Genomic DNA, 18,620 nt, shown 5'->3' with positions numbered 1-18,620 from the left:
TTTTTAATATTTTTACATTTACATTCATCTTACTCCCTCTGTCCCATTTGATTCTATACGTTTCTTTTTAACTGCTCGACACGCATTTCAATACTCTTATAAAATATAGTTCCGTAACTTATTTTTGAGATTTTTTTTTTCTGTATAAAAATATAACATCCAAACTTTAATTCAGAAAAGAAAAATTTTAAAAATAAATTACACAACTACATTTTGCATGAGCATTAAAGTCCGTGCCGCGTCCCCGTCCCCCAATGTATACAACTCAAGGGGACGGAGGGAGTATCTTGTTACATAACTTCAGTGATTAAAACCGATTTCGAAAGTCTAGTGACTGATGTGTATATCAATGCAAACCTTAGGGGTTAAAAAGGTATTAATCCTGAAAAACTCGAAGGTTGCCTTTGGCTTTCATTAACATTTAGCACCTGTTTTGCTGGTAACACGAAGTTCTGTTTGGGAGAACCAAACACGACATTAGGAATTAGTTTGATTTTCCCTCTTTTTCTACGATAAAAATACAACCCGCAGAGATATCAAATAATCCTTCACGTTATAATTTCCCTCCTTTCGTAAGACCAAACCAATGCCTACATCACACACAAAGAATCCACATTTTTAATAAAATAATTAAAATTAATCTTTAATTCTCATCTTCTTCACTTGTTCATCTGTATTGCAGACACCAACCAGTCTTCTAGAATCACCTCAGCCGCCTCTGATTATACTTACAATCTTTGTGTACACATAAAATCTTGAAACCCCAGATTTTAAAGTTCGAATTTTGGTGGAGAATTCGTATTTTAATGGTTAGTGGTATGAATAACAATAGTAAAAGTAATGGTGAGAAGAACCCATCAAGGGGAGGAGCTACTAGGTCGTGGGGGACCACTGGCTCTGCCCAATCGGTGTCGACTAGTGGCAGTGTGGGGTCCCCTTCTAGCCGGATGGAGGCGGCGCCGGCGGCGGTTGCAACCACCCCAGGAAGTGAAAATACTTTTTTGAGGCTGAATCATCTTGATATTCATGCTGCTGGGGATGAGGCTGGATCTCAATTAGATGTTGGGTATGTCTCTGTACCTATCTAACTGTTGTATATAAATTTGTAATTGTGTGTGTTTGTGATTAGCTGGTGGGGTTGAGTAATTATGTGTTAGGACAACTTGGTTTATGTATAATTGTGGTGAATTTGGGGGAAACTCGAGACTCGAAGGTGGGGAGGTTTGTGGGTAATTAAAGGGCTTTAGTGATTAGTAAATTTGTGCAATTTGGTTGATGATTAGGGTTAATTTCTGTTTGCCCTTTTTTTTGTTTTTATGATATGAAATTGACATACCTAGTAAGATAGTTATGATAACAGCAAGTTATTGCTATGTAGGTTTGGAACTGATATACTATAGATTCATACTGTGTTAGAAAGTTGTTGATGAGCAGTGTATTTGATTATTATCTTGCTTACTGATTTTGTTTTTTCCGTGGTATGATTAATCACCTTTCCAAAACAGTAATAAGAAGAAAAAGAGAGGACAGCGTGCTGTTGGCGGGGATAAGAGTGGCAGAGGACTTCGCCAGTTTAGCATGAAAGGTTTTTGAATAAACATCAAATATATTGTCTCAGTATTTAAATATTATTGATATTGATTTAGTATGCACAGGATGCTTAATCAAAAAATTTAGTACTGAATAATGACTTGACCTTTTTTGTGTATAGTGTGCGAGAAAGTGGAGAGCAAGGGCAGAACCACTTATAATGAGGTCAGCTGAATTTTGGATTACTTTTTCATGGTGTAAAGTTGGATTCAAATTGACTATCTTAAATATTTTGAATTCGAAATAGTTGTAAATAGATGGCTGGATTGTATATCATTACATGACTCATCTTTTGCAGGAGGGGTTTCCTCGAATAGATAATTTTACTGCTATTGGTACATTTTATCTAGAGAGTATCCACACAAGATCGTTGACATGTATCATGGTGTAGCATTAGTTACAAAACTAGTACTGCTTTTTAAGTACCAAGTGAATCTAGAAGTAGTTCGGTGAGATTTAGAGGCCACTTATTTACAATTTTATGATCCAAGTATCGGCTTATGCTGGATTTTGGGGTTGTTTGGATATTTCTTTTTGTTGGCAAATCAAGGCTAAAAGTATCTGAATAATTTACCTCAATCTTTTGACTCAAAATTTTCCAAATTCTCATTTTTTTTTTCAAATTTATACTGTTCACATACAAAAAATGATTTGTGGACACACTTCTGAAATAATAGGTTAGGGTAAATCTGAAATTTTAAGTCTTTGAGATGTTCAGGATTTATCATTCATAAAGAAAAAAGATGATGATTCACATACCATATCAAGTCAGGTCAGGTCGGTTAAAGTGAAGGGCGGCTAGCCTGCCACAAAGGTGACACAACCAGGGTGTTGTGTGACAAAAATATCCGTTAAGCTGAAAGAAAAATTCTATAGGGAAGCTATCAGATCAGACCGGCTATGTTGTGATGTTAACGTTGGGCATTGAAGGAGGCCCTAAAGTTGGAAGTGTAGAAATCAAAAATGTTTAGATGGACTTGTGGATACATCTTGTCAGGAAAATCCTCAAATGGTTCTCTCTATTACTCACTTAAGAGTGATGCCGGTAGGGCCTTAAACCTCAATGAAGACATGACCTCAGTTAGGAGTTCTTGGAGGTGTTGTATAAGAGTAGTTGGTTTTTGGTTTTTGCTGTAGTTTAAGGTGGTCCAAGGTGCGCCGGTAACATTGGGTTTGGGAATTCTATTATAGTATCTTGTTTATCTTCTATTCGGGAATAATCTCTCTTTTCTATACTATATTAGTATGCATGCTTGTTACTTTTATTTCGTACTCAACATTTATTATCCGGGTTCTTCTTGGAAATAATATCTTCATCCTTAGGAATGGAAATAAGTTAGTAAGTTTGCATACATCTTACCCTCCTAGACCCTAATCTTACACTAGGGATCGCGATATAGTGGTTATGTTTGGTTTGTACTTTTGGATGAATTCTTGAGAAAGAGCCAAATACACACTTTCTCCAAACTCAAGTTGGAGGAAGAATAATGAAATCTGTTCTTGGAGATGTGTAAGATGCTTATTAGCTTTGTATCATCCCACGTTGATGAGAATGAGGGTGTTTAAGGCATATAAAAGCACCCTCATTCTAATCGATGTGGGATGTTACAAGCATAGTCTTTTGAGTCCTGAGTTAAATGTCTTGTGGCATAAAAAGGAAAATAGGTGTGCTTTCTTGCAAAATCAATTGGAAATTCTACAACAAAGTATATGGAATGTCAGAACAAAATCAGATAACTTAGATTTGTTTTGTGCTTGCACACTTTGTGTACTATGCGTACTATCATGGAAATGAGGGTTTAACTTACTTCTAAAGAAATGGGAGACATCCATATGCAAGTACATAGTGTAGATTTGGGTTGGTTCAAAGTCAGTGTTTTCCAACTTAAATGGGTAAGAGCAAAACTATGTACTTCTTACTTGAGGCCTGCTTTAAACTACAATCAGATAGGATCCGAGACAGACGGCGGACTTAAGAATGACTTAATTAATCCCAATTCTTTTCTTTTGGTCATTTGAACATAAAAGGGTGGTAGGGCAGGCTAGATCATACCGAACACAAATTTAGAACAAGAATTTATGAGATGAGCACTAAAAAGGATAGAATTAGGCAGAAGAACCACTCCCTGATTCACTAACTGCACAAGGGAATTTGGTGTTTGGACCGCAACCTGAGAAAAATCTCAATATCATAAAAGATTACATTTCCTTGTACAGGAGAGGAGGATCCTTATTCCTTATAGTAAGAAAACTACTTCAGATAAATGTATGATTCTAATACTAATTTACTGCTATAAGGACAACTCTTTTTGTTACTCCACCACTATAATATTTATGATAATCTGTGTATCTAATAATAACTTTTTAATAGATTACTATCAGTTCCGTTCATATATTATAACATAAATTAAATAATAATCAATTTCTTAACTCGTTTGCTCCCCATCACTAGTGCACTTACGTACTTGTTAATTTATGTACTGAGTTTGCCGTTGATGTTTTCCGGAAAAACAACATGCACAGATAAATAAATTAATGCAGTTGACATATATGGGAGTCGATTGCTCATTACTTGCGCTGAACCCTTTTTAAACGAGTTGGATAGGCAGATAGCTTATATAACCCATTATATTTTCTTTGTGAAACTATTATGTTGCAACATATAGAAATGCACACATTTACATGTATGATCCTTTGAAAGTCTGGTTGAGGTTCAAGGACTTGTTTGAGGATTTTGCTTTGGACTGGTTTGGTCTTGTTGACAGGATCGGAGAAAAATATCTGATCTCTCTGTCTCTGCTCCCCCCAACTCCCTCTCTCTTTAAAGTTAGAGTTTTCTCATGACTCATGAGTGCTAGAATGAGTCCCGAAATACCTGGTGTTTTTTACGATTGATTTTGTGTGTCGTCTTCTCTAATTCATTCCTACCAACCTTTTTCGGCCTAGTATGTGTTAATCTCATACATTGTTTTGACCAATGATTTATGAAGAACTACTGTAGGAAGAATTATCTGAACATATATAACTTTTGCAGGTTGCCGATGAACTTGTAGCTGAATTTTCTGACCCTGGCAATAATCTGTCATCTCCAGATCAGGTTTGTCACAGCAAGAGGCTATTGTAAATGCAATTTTTTTCATATTATTATCTGGAATTCAAATGTCAACTTTAGAGGATTGTGTAAAGTTGATCTATTGGTACATCACAGCAACAATATGATGAAAAAAACATTCGTCGAAGGGTATATGATGCTCTAAATGTTCTCATGGCTATGGATATTATTTCCAAAGACAAAAAGGAAATACAGTGGAGGGGTCTGCCACGGACTAGCTTGAATGATATTGAAGAATTAAAGGTCTCTATATCTTGTTCATTGACTTTCTTCCTCGCCCCCCCCCCCAGATTACATATTGTGTCTTATTGAAAAATAGATTTTCATTTGTAACATTATTGTTGACTTGCAAGGAAAAAAGTAAGCCTAAGCAAAAACAAAGAGAATTTCAAATTTCAAGTATTAATACTCTATTTGATTTGCAGAGTGAACGTCTTGGATTGAAGAGCAAAGTTGACAAGAAAACAGCATATTTGAAAGAACTAGAGGACCAAGTAAGACCCATTTAGTATTGTTTTTCTGACTGCTACTTTTACATCCTCGGCTGAAAGCAACATGCTACTTTCTTTATTGCATTATGCATTGAACATATTTTTATCGTTTACGGTTGATATTAGTTTAATTACAAAGAGTCATATTCCTTCCTCAAAGTATGTAGGTCTACAAAACCTTATACAACGGAATGAGCAATTATACAGCTCAGGAAATGCTCCTAGTGGAGGAGTGGCTTTACCTTTCATACTGGTGCAGGTAGATATGATTATCTTGATACTCTTATTTGTACTTCAATTTGGCATAAGTTTTTTTTACTTATTTTTAGAGGGTCTCGAAGTAAAAATCTTAATGACAGTTCATTTAGGACTTAATTTCATATTTAATTATTTCTATTATCTAGTATAAGTGTATAACCAATCAATAGCATTGCAAATCCTCAACATGTCCATCCCTGTGTTGTCTTCTACATTAATGTCTCTATAGTTGTGTTTTATTACACTTTAAGTCAGATTAAGTTGTGAAGCATGTTTGATATGATTATTCTATTTATTTTATTTAATTATAAGTTGCCAAAGGGATATGAATGTAAATGCAAAAGCATCTAGTGGGGACTAATTCCGGTACGATTCTAACCGAAACACCTTACTACGTTGCGGCTATAGTCTTGATGAGATGATGTGATCAACTGTTTCAGTATATATGTACTTTGGTCATTATGAGATCACTAGATTAGGATCTCATTTTCTATATTGATATTGTGTAAAGACCTGATTTTTCAAACTAATAACTTCCATTTACATAATAAAACTAAACCTCTATTGTCACAAATTAACCAAACAATATCCATATGTGACATTGCAATTAAAACAGAAAAAGACTGTTTGACATCTTTTTAAATAGAAGCGAGACAACTCCATTAAGTACTAGCAGTGCATATATAATTCACCGGGACGGACGGAGTGACATAAATTAATTGTGAAAACATATAAATTGTGTAGGAAGCACTAATTAGTATTACATATAAGCACAAACAATGGTGATATACAACAATTGCAATAAACACATAAGAAAGCATGGCAGGAAGCACATGACTAAGAAAGCAGAGAGAAGTTATACATCCCTATGAAGAAGATTAATGTGCAAAGAATAATGTATTTGTATACTGCTTTAAACGTTTAACGCGCTCTTAATATAGTGCCTCCGCTACGTCCACCCACATTTAAGAAAAACCTGACTCTATGTCTATCTTTTTAAACGGAGCCTTTGACTACATCGGACCTTAAACATATATTTATAAACAATGACACATGCATGTACATATAAAATGTGCAAATATTTTCAAGAAACACATACAATAATGTTTTTTTTACGCATAAAGAAACATTTCTAAATATTTATATATATATATATTACCTATGATATTTTATGTATAGTATCTATGATCTCTTATTAAGCATCACATAAAAAGAGCTAAAGGAGTATGACCAGCCATAATGGTTGTTTCTCATTTCCGTGCATTTCTGATCATATCATAGCAACTGTTCACTGTTCTCATCCTTTTTCGCTTTTGAAACTTTAGACCCGGCCTCATGCCACTGTAGAGGTGGAAATATCAGAAGATATGCAGCTGGTGCACTTTGACTTCAATAGGTAAGTCGCATGGAAACATATACGTATCATATTGTTCTCGGTGGAGACACGATGTGAGGTTTCTATTGTGTGTGCGTCTGTGTTTTGTATGTGATGTAATTTAGGAAAATCTGTCTACATATATTGCATGAGAAGAGAATAACAAGAAGATGCAGCCATTATAAGATTCAGTATTCAGCTCATATTATTAGTTCTATTTTGTATAATGAATATGTTTATTATTGAGTTATGGTCATTGCCTTCTGTAACTTTGTAGTAGTCTGAACTCTGATATACCAAGCGCAGTAAACTGTTTCTTTTGTATTACAAATATTTTTCCAGACTTCCTCATTATGAAATTTGTACTAATGCAGCACCCCTTTTGAGCTCCATGATGACAATTACGTTCTCAAGGCTATGAAATTTTGTGAAAGACCACAAGGCGATAATGTGGAACACGATGGCCCTGGAGATAGAGGTGAAAGCTCGAGCATGCCCAATATGTACCAGCCTGAAATCAGTCACCCGTCTATGTTAAGTTTACCGATGAGTAGAACTCCCACCTCGCCTCCACTTCCTGGAATAATCAAGGCACGTGTTAAGCATGAACATTAGTCTCCCAAGTTGAATGCTAGGAAACCATCTTGCTTCCATCATGATGTAAATTATGTAGCTATATTGTCGAAAGTGGGCCGCCCTCCTTACATCTGCCTTTTTTTTTTTAATTTTCCCATAATACATGTTGGCCCCTGCTAAGGAGGTTCAGATTTTGGTTTGTAGTTTTAAAATATTGGGAGGGGCTCAGGTCCTGGTAGATGTTTTGTTTACATATCTGTAATCCGTAGCTATTATACCCTTTCGTTCTTTGGCTCTGGATGTAGCAGCACAGAATGCTATTTGCGGGATTGTTAGATATGCAGAGAATTTACTTATTTTATACTGAAGAAATCGAGCTGGTTTGTCAATTATCATCGCTTTATCAGACTCTAAACACATTTCAATAGATTTGAAAGAAAATAGTTGAATGTGTGAGCATCTCCCACAGTTTTCCGGTTGAGTTTTAAATATAATATTAGATATACAGTTTTTAGCGAGTTTGTGCATTTTAGTACTCTCTCCGTCTCACTGAATTGTGTAAAAGAAAAGTAGGTGAATTAGTGGGATCTATTGATTTTTAATGTATAAGAGGGAGATAGTGGAGTGAAAGTAGTGTAAAAAGCGAAAAAGATGGGGAATTGGTGGGACTCATCAATTATTTTTGGTAAGTTTTAAAATATAAAGAATTTGATGGGAAATTCTAAAAAGAAAACGGAAGGAGTACATTTTTAAGAGTGTGACTTCTAATAATACATTTCAAAAGATCAAGACCGGCATCCAATTAGTATACAATTATCTTAAATAGAATTGTTTTGAAAAATTCTTTCTCTCGGGATCGTAAAATTGTGTTCACTTTGATGAAATGAAATGAATGAAGAATGGAGTGAAAATTTTATTCTGGATTAGAGGTGATTAGAGAATATGTTTTATTCTCAAACATTAATATGTTATTATCTATGTTTCCGAGGTTATCTAGCATGTCTGGCGATTAGATTAGATGATAATCATTTATGAAAGCAAATACATTTCATGATTCAAATATTATATTCTGATTCAATTCATCAATGTATATTGTCATTATCGAGAAAGAACTCTAATAATAATCTTTGTTCTCGTATTTTATTAATATATAAACTCAAAGAGAAGAGAAAGTGGTGGATAAATAAAAGAAAATGATATCTTTATTTATTGAAATAAGATAAAAGTTACCTTGAGGTTTCTGAAAGATAGAAAAGAATCAAGAAGAACTTAAGATTTTTTATTAGTCTACTTAGATGCTCATTATTATATTCTTATATATAATAAATTTAAAGATGATAGTTTAATTATTTGATATAGTACCGTAAAATAAATACGAAATATTATTATATTATTATATATAATAAGTATAAAAGAAATAATTTGATTTTTTGGTATAATATTGCAGAATAAATACGAACGGTTAAATCTTATTATTTGATAAACGATTAAGATTACATAATAATTAAAAAAAACTATTTATATATATGATATAATTTATATTTTTGAAATTCTAAATTTATATAATTTATATCTATGATTCTATTTAATGCAAGTACGGTTTATTCAAAAAAAAAATGTCTCCTTTTTTTATTATTCTAGACAAAATAAGAAGAGATTTGGTAAAGCGTCATATTCCACTCACACCCTTAGCCTTATTTCTAGTATTAATTAGGATTTTGTAACAGAATTGCACATGAAAAAAATATTGTATTTATGTATTATATTTTTGAAATTATTTTTGAGTACAACAATGCAAAAAACGTATATTCAGATTTACATCCTAAAAATTTATTTAAAATTTAAAATTCTGTGGCAGAAGCTTACCACTTTCAAAGATTTTTTTTTTTTTTTAAGTATAGGCTCTTTCTCGAACATTACCCCCAAAAGATAAATAAATGGGGAACTTGTGTGTTTTTTTCTTTAAAGGAAATAATGAATTTCTGGTCTTTTAACTAGTTTATTTAGCTAGACTAGACAATTTGGAGTTTGGGCCAACATTATGTAGTGGGTCAACTAATTAGTTTAAGCACAAAGCAAAAAATCTTGAAACGGCCCAAAACAGAGCCTCAAACTCTCAGTTTACACACAAATTCGCGCACACTCGTCGTCCCTCTCTTATTTTAGGGTTTTACACAAGTGAAAACTCTGAAACCCTAAATAAACTAAAAGGGGCGCAATGGGAGGGAAGTGTCCACATAGAAAGGTAAAGAAGCGCAGATACTCACACAAGCAATTCCGTCGCGAAAAATTCGAACTTAAAGGCGACGACGCCGTTTATGACGAGCTTAAAAAGTCCGACCCGGATGCAGCCAAGCCGTTGCCTCTTGACGAGGACCTTCCTGGAATGGGTCAATACTACTGCCTTCACTGCGAGTAAATTGTTTTATTGTTATTCTTTTTTATTTTGTTATTTAATTACTATCCGCCTTTGTATTTTTCGTTGATATATGCTATTGAATTATGTTTCTTGAATTCCTTTGTTATTTGATTTTCAGCCGATATTTTGCTAATGTGACGGTACGAGATGAACATTTCAAGACCAAGAAGCATAGGAAGCGGTATGTTTTTGTCCTTTTTGTTGCTTAAAAGTATGCCTCACTTCGTGAATATATGAACAAAGTTGTAAGCTTTTTTCTAGGAATTTATATAAGTTGAGAAGATGTGTTATGATGTTCTCTGTTTATTTGAAGAGCTATTGGATTGTTTTGCATTGTCAAGTTTATAGGTGTTTGACTAATGATTATATAACCTGTTGATTTTTAATTACGAATCTCTTTTTTGGGATTTCAAAACATCTATCTAGTGATATCAACAAATTAATTTGAGGGTGTTATGAAGTGGTGAATTTTTAGGATTTTATCTATATATCTTTAGTGGAAAGAATTCATAATCCTTGAACAAAGCCATCGAGATTTATCAGTTACATGTTTGACTTTGTAAAACCATTGGGGAATATTAAAGTGATGTGAGTTGCTTAAAACTATATTTGACATCCTTAAGGAGCGACTTCAAATCATTAACTTCTACATGTATGATATTCAATTTGATGATGAAAGAGTTTTTCATCAACTCATACATCTAAATTATCTCCCAAAGTGTTCTCATCTATCTATAATATAACTTAAAGTTCTCAAACTCGATTCCCCACAATACAAGGTAATTTAGACCCGATGCATAACTCTTCAAAGAATTTCACTTGATTCCTCATATATTTATTAGTACTCGTTATACAATTGTTCATGTTCTATCTTCAGTTCTTTGTATCTATCAATGGCTTCCCAATAGTTGGAATATATGAATCTGATTGTTTAAGGATGCCTATAATAGCACAAAGTAATCCGTCAAGTTGCAACACTTGAAACTTGAGGATATGAATAAGAAGACATGTCTTGTAGTTTTGACAAATTGTTGGGGTTGAGTTGGAAAATTCCATAGGATAATAGTTAAGGATAATTATTTGACAGAAGGTTCGAGTGAAGGGTAATGGGAGTAAATTTAAAAACTGTAGGAACTCTGCTGTTTGGTGGCTGTTGTGGTGGATGAGTATGGTAGCTAGAGGCAGTTTGTGGGCTGCTAGGCAGCTGGCGGCACATAAATTATAGCATATATAAATCAATTTGGTGATGCCTTGTTCAGCATCAGCCTTACTGCAAGCTACAAGTTTGTCCAGTCAAATTATTTGCAGTATTCACTTCCTGATTTCTAGCAAAGAAAGAGTACTCTATTGGAATACTAATACTGCTCAACTATTATGTATATGCAGCTTGAAGATAATGGCTGGACCTGCACCACACACTCAGCTAGATGCTGACCTAGCTGCTGGCATGGGAATGCCAGATAATGGGCCGAAGCTTATGTCAATGTGAGCTTCCCGATTATTTAGTGGTTGTGGATTTTGTTACCGAGCTGCAGAATCCCATAGATACTTGAACTGATGTGTTTAGTATGTTTGTAAGAATTTAAATATTAGTGGAAACAAATGTTGATCTTTAAATCTCGTGTTCTGTTGAGTTTATTTTTGCTGTATGCTGATAGTAGATTTTAATTTATTTTTTTTTTGTATTATTATGCTTGTTGTCAATACTGTAAAATCATTAGAGTATAAGCATAATAACGAAATATTAATAAGTTTATGTACACTAGTTGGGGCTTTGGAGCAGATGTTGCTGCCTATAACAGAATTAGTTTAGAGGTGAAGTTTATGCAGACTGGTTGCGGTTTAGTAGTTAGGAGCATATCATTATATTTTTAAGTGATTGATGTTGCTGCCTATAACAGAATTAGTTTTCACATTGTGTTACTGTATCTATTGTACACCAGTGGCTAATGGTACTTGCCAGGCAAACAAGCAAATCGTTACGGTGGAGAAATGAGAGGTTTTACTTGGTATTTTTTGGGACTCGGTTTCACATCCTATTTCTTTGCATTGTGGTCGAGAAATGAGAGATTTTAAATAGTATTTCATGGGCTCAGTTTCAGTGTTTCACATCCTATTTGTTTGGATATATTAATAAGTTATTTATGAAAAGAAATATTTGCCAGTTTTTTTTTTTGAAATTCTAACCAAGAGCTTGTCTCCTTGATAAAAAAATGTTGCAACTTGGATTGGGCTTTTTATATCCTTGGATCAACACAGTAGTGTTTTTTATTGAAAAAGATGGAAGCTTTTTCTAGAATTTTGATGTATTGATAAATAATTACAAGTCTAACTCAATAAAAAGTTAGCTACCACAAGATGGTGCTAGAGCTTTAAAAATCTCTTGAGCAGTGAGAGTCTCCCCACCATGTATGTTCGCACCTGCTTTAACTTTTAGCTTTCCATGAGAATCAATCGAAGTGGGCTGAGTGGAAGTATCTGTCGAGCCGTATAAAGGATATTTGATGAAACTGACTGAAAAATTCCAAGGATAATTATTATCCTATCAAAAATCACAAATAGTATTTTGTATAATTATTATCTTCAACGTCAATAATAATTATCTAAGTTTACAAACGAAAAGCTACAAGGTAAGGAAGTGGTCGAGAAGAAGAGACGCGAGTTAGGCAGTGCCTAAGTTCTTGTTATGTCTCTATTTCAACTCTTCCCAAGTACTTTTCTTCCATGTGCAAGTATTATCAGCTTCCCAAAGTTAATAATGTTGCTCCCCACTTGTCAACACTATCCAAGTCTCGTAGATTTTTTTCATTGTGATTGTGCTTCAGAGTCTGGGTGAACATAGACCCGTTCAACCCGCTAACCCAACCCAACCCATTTTTAGGCCGATTAACCAACCCTTTTTTAGGCCGATTCACCCCTGCTTCAGACTTTTATAATTTCAGAACCAAAGATGAGAACTAAACAAGTTTACTAGCCATTTCATTGCAACTACACACATGGAAGATTGAATTCAAGGACATAGATTGTGGTAAATAATTATGTACTTCTAGTTACATGAACTATACTACATTACTGACAAATATTATGAAAATTTAAGTTCTAGGAGCCTGAGGTGGATGCTATGTTTAAGGCAACCTGTACGTGGGAAAACTTCTGCAACTGTATCATACGCGAGTAACATCCGTCAGGGTAGTTTTTGATTAGATGAGAGTGAGAACCTTGTTCTGCCACTTTTCCGTCGTCTATCACTGCAATGACATGGGCATTTCTTATCGTAGAGAGGCGGTGTGCAACCACAATTGTGGTCTTTCCTGAGCAAGCACGCTCAAGAGCCTCCTGCACACTCCTTTCAGACTCTGCATCGAGTGCACTCGTGGCTTCGTCTAGTAGCATGAGCTCTGCTTTCCTTGTGAAAGCGCGAGCAATAGCAATTCTTTGCTTCTGTCCTCCAGATAATTGAACCCCTCTTTCGCCCACAAAAGTTTTATAGCCATCGGGTAATGAAGAGATGAACTTATGGGCATTGGCAAGTGTTGCTGATTCAATTATCTCAGCTTCGGTTGCTGATTCATGTCCATAAGCTATGTTTTCATAAATGGTGGTGGCGAAGAGGCACGGCTCTTGAGGCACCACTGCAATGTGGCGTCGCAGTGACTTCAAATTGTACTTTCGGATGTCCTTTCCATCAATCATAACCCGTCCAGATGATGGTTCGTAGAATCTCTGTATCAGGGCAATGACTGAACTTTTTCCACATCCACTTGGACCGACAAGGGCAAGAGTTTTGCCAGCTCGAGCACGAAGAGAAAGGTCACGGAACACTAATATATCAGGGCGGGAGGGGTAAGCAAAATCCACATGTTTTAGGTCCACGTCTCCACGAATAGTATCAGGGATGAAACTAGAATCTGGATTATCCGGTTCAATGTCAGTTTTGCGATCAATGAGGTCGAAGACGGATTGCATGGCTCGGCCACCCCTGATGAAGTCAGGAGCTAGTGTTAGTGTTTCAGCTGCACCATTGGCTGAGACCATCAGAACCATAAATACCCGGATAGTCTTTGAGAAATCAGAGATCCCGTGCTTTACCAGCCAGGAGGCATACCAAAGACCAACAGCATATGAAGCATAAAGTAGAAATTGTGCAATTCCATATCCACTCCCAGCAATCTGTCCTTTATAGAAACAACGACGCAATGGCGCTTGGAGGTTAGAGACATAAAGTGCCACAATTTTGGATTCTGAATTGAAAGCAGCAACAGTCCTTAAATTTCCCACAGCTTCACCAGCTAATTGTGTGGCTTTGGCATGTATGGCTTCCAAGTCTCCAGAAAATCCTTCCATGAACATTTTCTGTTGAAATTACATAAGGCGACCTTTCAGATTTTCTCTCGAGTGATATTGCAGTAGTAAACTAATGTTGGAAACAGCAACATTTTCGGCATATTCATAACTAAGATTGCAATTCAAATTAAAATAAAATAACATATAGAAAAACGAAATGAATAAGTTGGTTTTTGAAAAGCAAATTAATGGTTTTTGAAAGGGATGATTGGACCAAATGTTAGTCTAATATTAAAGTTTAAGGAATATAGCTGCAAAATCAGACCTGCAAAACTGTAGCTGCAACAACAATGGGGAAAACAGCCATGAGAACAAGGGCAAGGCGCCACTGCAGAACAAACCCTGCTGTGCATGCAACTAGCAAGAGCGCCGAGTTCTGCATGATCACTGAAATACGATCCCCAATGGCTGATCTGACATTATTGGCATCAAGAGCCAGCCTTGAAGCAACTGTGGAGCTCTCGTTATCCTCCTGATCGAACCAAGCTATTTCGTTTTTCAGCACTGCTTCCAGCATTTTCTCTCTTACACGTTTTGTTAAATTTTCTCCCACGATATCCCAGAAAAAATGCTGCATTGTGTTAAAGATTAGTGCAGCTGATGAGACTCCAATCAAGAGGTAGCAATATTTTTCAATTTCTTTTATCATGTAAGCATGGTCTTGACTGTAATAAACACTTAGCACAGCACTCAAAACATAAGCAAAGAAGGCACTGATGGTGCCACAGACAACTGAACCTACAGAACCAACCAAAGCATAAATCCATTCAGGGGAGTTCATCTTGGCAAGGCGCCAAAAGGAACTAGCATGCTCCTTAAATGGAAGTTTTTCAAGGTGATGACTGGGATACGATGTATCCATGGATAGGCTAAAGTCAGAGTTAGAGAAATCAGATAACCGACGGAGATATGGTGACCTGCCATAAGAGGAGTTCCGGGTCATTATAGGTGAACTCACGGAGTTTCTTGCACTAGAAGGCCTGCAAAAATATCATGTCGAATTGTCAATCAATAACTGCAATCCTCAGGAGCATTGTAGGTTCGGAATTACTTAACTGAGGTTTCAGTTTTATGACTACCTTGCGCTACTCTTTCTTGCATTATTGACTGCAGTCTCATGAGCAATTTCCTGCATGCGGATGAGCTTGGCATAGATTCCATTCTCTCCTTTGGCGAAGAGCTCATCATGTGTTCCAGTCTCAGTAACACTGCCCTGCTGCAGTACAGCAACTAAATCAGCCTTCCTTATGGTTGATAGGCGGTGGGCAATGATGAGCGTTGTCCTCCCAATCATAAAACGGTCGAGCGCTTCTTGTACAAGTTGCTCTGACTCAGAATCTAATGCACTGGTTGCCTCATCCAAAAGCAAGATTGCTGGATTTTTAAGCATTGCTCTTGCTATAGCTATTCTCTGCTTCTGTCCACCTGAGAGTTGGAGTCCCCTTTCTCCTACCTGCAAATATATTTAAATTAATCTTATTTTCTACCACTTATCAAAACCATTAACTTTATAAACTGAACACCGTAATATCTTAGTCTAGAAATTGCAAGTATTTGCTTCTGGGAAGCAAAAACTTATCTCTATACACACATGATTCATTAAAAAAGGACATGATGTGCCTATATTCGATGCATGGAGACCAGACATCTCCTTAGTCCAGAAATTGATTATAGAAGTTGTTTGTGTGTTGACCTTAATTGTACGTTAACACATTTCATATTAAAAATTGAAATTGATGAGAATTGTAGGACCCTAATTTGTTAACCTGAGTGTCGTAGCCATTTGTGAGCTTGACGATGAAAGAATGAGCATTGGAAACTGTGGCCGCTTCTTCAATCTCTTCTAGGGTTGCATCTGGCCGACCCAAGAGTATGTTTTCTTTGATAGAGGTAGCAAACAGAGCTGGTTCCTGGCTCACCAGTCCAATTTGCTCCCTTAACCATTTAAGCTTTAGTGTCTTTATGTCATTACCATCTAGCAAAACTTGACCTGCACAACGCCTATCCATTAGTAAGATTTCAATTCACAAAACACTAAAAGAGCATTAACCTTTAAAAGCTTAATAAATGCATTACAGAGATGCAACAAAGCAAATTGCTTTTATTCTTACCCGTGGCTGGATCATAGAACCTTTCAATGAGAGAAACCACTGTGCTCTTCCCAGAGCCACTGCTTCCAACCAAAGCTATGGTCTTACCAGCTGGAACACAGAGTGAAAAATTGTTCAATACAAGAATATCTGGTCTCGCAGGGTATGAGAAATCCACATTCTTTATCTCTACTTCTCCCAAAACAGTCTCGAGCTCCAAGCCGGATTTGCTGTTCTTTTCTACACTAGGTTTGTGGTCTATAATCCGAAAGACCTTGGCAGCTGCAACTCTAGCCTTTGAAAATGCAGCCATGCTCGGAATAGATTGCCCCAAGGCACTGTAACGAAAGATAAGTTGTTTCGTTCAGCCACAATAAATCAAATTGGAGCCGTAACAATACTATTAGAAGATACTTACATTCCACCAATCATAACCGAGAACATTGTAGATATGGCAAGTCCTCCATTGGTGTAATGATGTCTAACCAGATAACCTCCATACCAGAGTAGAAGTGCATAACAACAAAAAACAGTGAAGTATGTAGCTCCTAATCCTAATCCCTTGGATAACCCGCTTTTATATCCGAACCTCTGAGAGATCTTCAAGGCCGATGAATATGCTTTCAATGCTCTTGATTCACCAACATACGCAACTACTGTCCGAATTTGAGCTATATTCTGTATACGTATATTTTTCATAATTAGCACAACTTCATCCACAAAACAGAAATTATCGCCAAATTTAAATTAGTATCAGAGAAAACCATCATAGTCGCTCACCTGTTCAGCGATATTGCCAGCTTCTGAAAGAGCTTCTTGGCTCTTGGCAGAGAGCTTAGACAATGTAGCCGTATGAACCCCTCCAATTACAGCTATAACAGGAACCACAGCAAGCGTGACTAGAGCCAACTGCCAAACAGCAGTAAAACCGACAACGAATCCAGAAGCAAAAGTTGCCATATAATGTATGAAATTGCCTAACTGCACCAAAAAAAGACTAACTGTAAGACTTAGATTGCCCATAATACTGATCATAATTCATAGACACAAGTCACATAACTAAAGCTAAATTTGATCATGGTTTTCTCTTTTCTATTTTTTCGCCTTATTTCAACCGACCTTCTCACTGATAGCATCTTGTACCATAACAGCATCTGTATTAATCCCAGAAACAACATCCGATGTCCGAACCTCCGTATCGAAATATTGAACATCCTGATTCAAGACCGCTTCTAGGTACACAATTCTCATTCTAGTCGTTTGTCTCTCTCCAGTCCACATCCAACAAGATATCTCTGCAAAATCCAACTCCAAATCATCAGTACTATATAGTAATAACTTTTAAATAACCAAATTCACAAAAATTAATCACTAACCTGCCCATGAAGAAACCCATATTGCACCTCCGACTATTAGAAAGTAAAATGCATACTACAGAACAAAAAACATAAAAAAAAAACACAATACTGAGTATAAAAATGTAATTATATTAATTAACAAAATATATACCTTAACAACTTCTTGGGTCATCTTATCAGGATCATTAGCATTGGCTCCAAAAGAATTGACAAGATCAGCAAAGAAACGAAGGAACAATGGCAAAGCAGAGCCATGCACAAAAGCTCCCACACTTCCAATGACCATAAGAACATAGTCCAGTCTATCTGCAAATCTGAAAAGCTCCATGAACTTAACTGTAGGAAGCACTGAACCAGGCTTCTCTTTATCTGTCTCCTTGGCCTCCATTTCTTCTTTTTTCTTAATCTTTTCATTTTTCTTGTCACGCTCTTGTATATTATCTGGGCCTCCTTCTCCTGCTCCTGGAGCTGAAACAGGAAGTTCGAATCCTAAGATTTCGAATAATTTACGTCTTGCGGAAGATATAATAATTCTGCTCGGGCTGGCAGTAGGAGTCTGTCTCTCTTCCTCGAGATCTTGTGCCATTTTCACTGTATTTGATTATACTTGCACACCTGCAGTTGCCCTCCCTTTATATAAAAATCAATTGAACACGCATGTTAGGATCTACCTTCAGATCTTTATTATTTTTCAAGTACCTTCGATCTTGTATATTTTCAAAAATCGTATCAGAACTTATACAAAAAACTAAGGGAAATTTATTTCCAGAGCAGAGTTTTTATATCTAGAATAGAAAAAGATGAAATTATCCTCACATTATTTTTTTTCCCTGTTAGTTTTGTCTTTTCAAACTTATTTTGCTCTGCAAATTAAAAATCAGCCCTGATATAACATTTCTCAAAAAACGTAGTTTCCTACATCTGAAATCACATTTAGGTGAAATATTGAAAATATCAAATATATATTAAAATATCAAAATTTCACAGTGAAACATGAAACGTATCAA

At 35.8% G+C, this 18,620-nt stretch overlaps 3 protein-coding genes across 3 annotated transcripts; 2 read left to right on the top strand and 1 right to left on the bottom strand.

Moving 5' to 3' along the window:
- The first annotated feature begins 452 nt into the window (after window positions 1-452).
- LOC108216399 (transcription factor-like protein DPB) lies at window positions 453-7,791 on the top strand. Its single transcript, XM_017389152.2, has 9 exons — window positions 453-1,066; window positions 1,506-1,585; window positions 1,712-1,755; window positions 4,625-4,687; window positions 4,799-4,945; window positions 5,128-5,196; window positions 5,354-5,452; window positions 6,777-6,847; window positions 7,201-7,791. The coding sequence occupies exons 1-9, from the start codon at window positions 807-809 to the stop codon at window positions 7,439-7,441; spliced, it is 1,074 nt and encodes a 357-aa protein (XP_017244641.1). The 5' UTR covers window positions 453-806; the 3' UTR covers window positions 7,442-7,791.
- Window positions 7,792-9,532: 1,741 nt separating this feature from the next.
- On the top strand, window positions 9,533-11,509 carry LOC108216304 (uncharacterized). Its single transcript, XM_017389031.2, has 3 exons — window positions 9,533-9,817; window positions 9,940-10,002; window positions 11,208-11,509. The coding sequence occupies exons 1-3, from the start codon at window positions 9,621-9,623 to the stop codon at window positions 11,308-11,310; spliced, it is 363 nt and encodes a 120-aa protein (XP_017244520.1). The 5' UTR covers window positions 9,533-9,620; the 3' UTR covers window positions 11,311-11,509.
- Window positions 11,510-12,774: 1,265 nt separating this feature from the next.
- LOC108219470 (ABC transporter B family member 1) lies at window positions 12,775-18,347 on the bottom strand. Its single transcript, XM_017392940.2, has 10 exons — window positions 17,765-18,347; window positions 17,632-17,686; window positions 17,375-17,550; window positions 17,036-17,236; window positions 16,674-16,933; window positions 16,277-16,593; window positions 15,932-16,155; window positions 15,245-15,618; window positions 14,431-15,145; window positions 12,775-14,174 (listed from the first exon to the last, which is right to left on the bottom strand). The coding sequence occupies exons 1-10, from the start codon at window positions 18,197-18,199 to the stop codon at window positions 12,921-12,923; spliced, it is 4,011 nt and encodes a 1,336-aa protein (XP_017248429.1). The 5' UTR covers window positions 18,200-18,347; the 3' UTR covers window positions 12,775-12,920.
- Window positions 18,348-18,620: the final 273 nt, after the last annotated feature.

This window comes from Daucus carota, chromosome 4 (assembly GCF_001625215.2).
Source record: "Daucus carota subsp. sativus chromosome 4, DH1 v3.0, whole genome shotgun sequence".
NCBI classification, from domain to species: Eukaryota; Viridiplantae; Streptophyta; class Magnoliopsida; order Apiales; family Apiaceae; genus Daucus; species Daucus carota.
This window is presented reverse-complemented; position numbering and strand designations above follow the sequence as displayed.